This window comes from Sinocyclocheilus anshuiensis, unplaced genomic scaffold (genome assembly GCF_001515605.1).
Source record: "Sinocyclocheilus anshuiensis isolate Anshui unplaced genomic scaffold, SAMN03320099.WGS_v1.1 C32251510, whole genome shotgun sequence".
Classification (NCBI taxonomy): domain Eukaryota; kingdom Metazoa; phylum Chordata; class Actinopteri; order Cypriniformes; family Cyprinidae; genus Sinocyclocheilus; species Sinocyclocheilus anshuiensis.
In genome coordinates, this window is record NW_015613620.1 from 1 (window position 1) to 807 (window position 807).

General features: G+C 44.9%; 1 protein-coding gene across 1 annotated transcript; it reads right to left on the reverse strand.

The window, feature by feature from the left end:
* Positions 1-89: 89 nt before the first annotated feature.
* On the reverse strand, positions 90-801 carry LOC107682480 (DNA-directed RNA polymerase I subunit RPA1-like). Its single transcript, XM_016478701.1, has 3 exons — positions 668-801; positions 463-592; positions 90-378 (listed from the first exon to the last, which is right to left on the reverse strand). Exons 1-3 carry the CDS (start codon positions 676-678, stop codon positions 208-210), a joined length of 312 nt encoding a protein of 103 aa, XP_016334187.1. The 5' UTR covers positions 679-801; the 3' UTR covers positions 90-207.
* Positions 802-807: the final 6 nt, after the last annotated feature.

The following is an 807-nucleotide window of genomic DNA, read 5'->3' on the forward strand; positions in this document are numbered from 1 at the left end:
CCGCGAGAATATTTTCCAAACGTAACCGGTCCATGGTGTAAAAAAAGGTTGGAGACCCCTGCCCTAAATACATGGTGCATGTAGACAAAATGTAACATTCAGCACTCAATTCTGCTCCGCAGAACAAGCAGAGCATTTACTGAAACGAAGCAGCAAAATGGCTTGTTCAGAAAAGGTCACGATTATGACACAGAAGTACATGCCCGCTCAAAAGAATTGTGCACAATAAGAACATGAATATATATTTAGACATAGGGTGAATTCTGATACCTCCTCTTCTTGTTTTTCTTTTCTCCTGGAATCTGTGGCATCAGTATCACCTTCATTCGCCTCATCATCCACAATCCTGTTGTTTTCTGTTTCCTCATCGGCATCATCCTGTGGAGAAGTCAAGCATACTGCTGTCGTTACACGTTTAAGACATGGTAAGCAGCACACGTGTGGCCTGTTGTGACCGTCTACCTCTTTGTGTGCAATGGCACCGGCATCTCGATCATTGTCACTCGCCATGGCTTTGCGCGTATCCACCACATTGACAGCCGCCAGTTTAGCACTCAGCTTCTTAATGGCCTCCAATAGCATGCGAAAGAACCTGTAACGTACAAATAAGCCTGTGAGATATCAGGGAAATCCTCTGCAGTGAAATGCAATGTTGTTTTAAGCGTACTTCTGCTCCATGAACTGAAGAATCTCATTAGGAGTGAGTAGCTTGTCTTGCTGGTATCGCTCTGGGGGCAGGAAGTGGAATGTGAGTTTGAAAACACGTGACTTCTGGCTCCGTTTCTCTACCGAGCGGAAAGTTTCTAT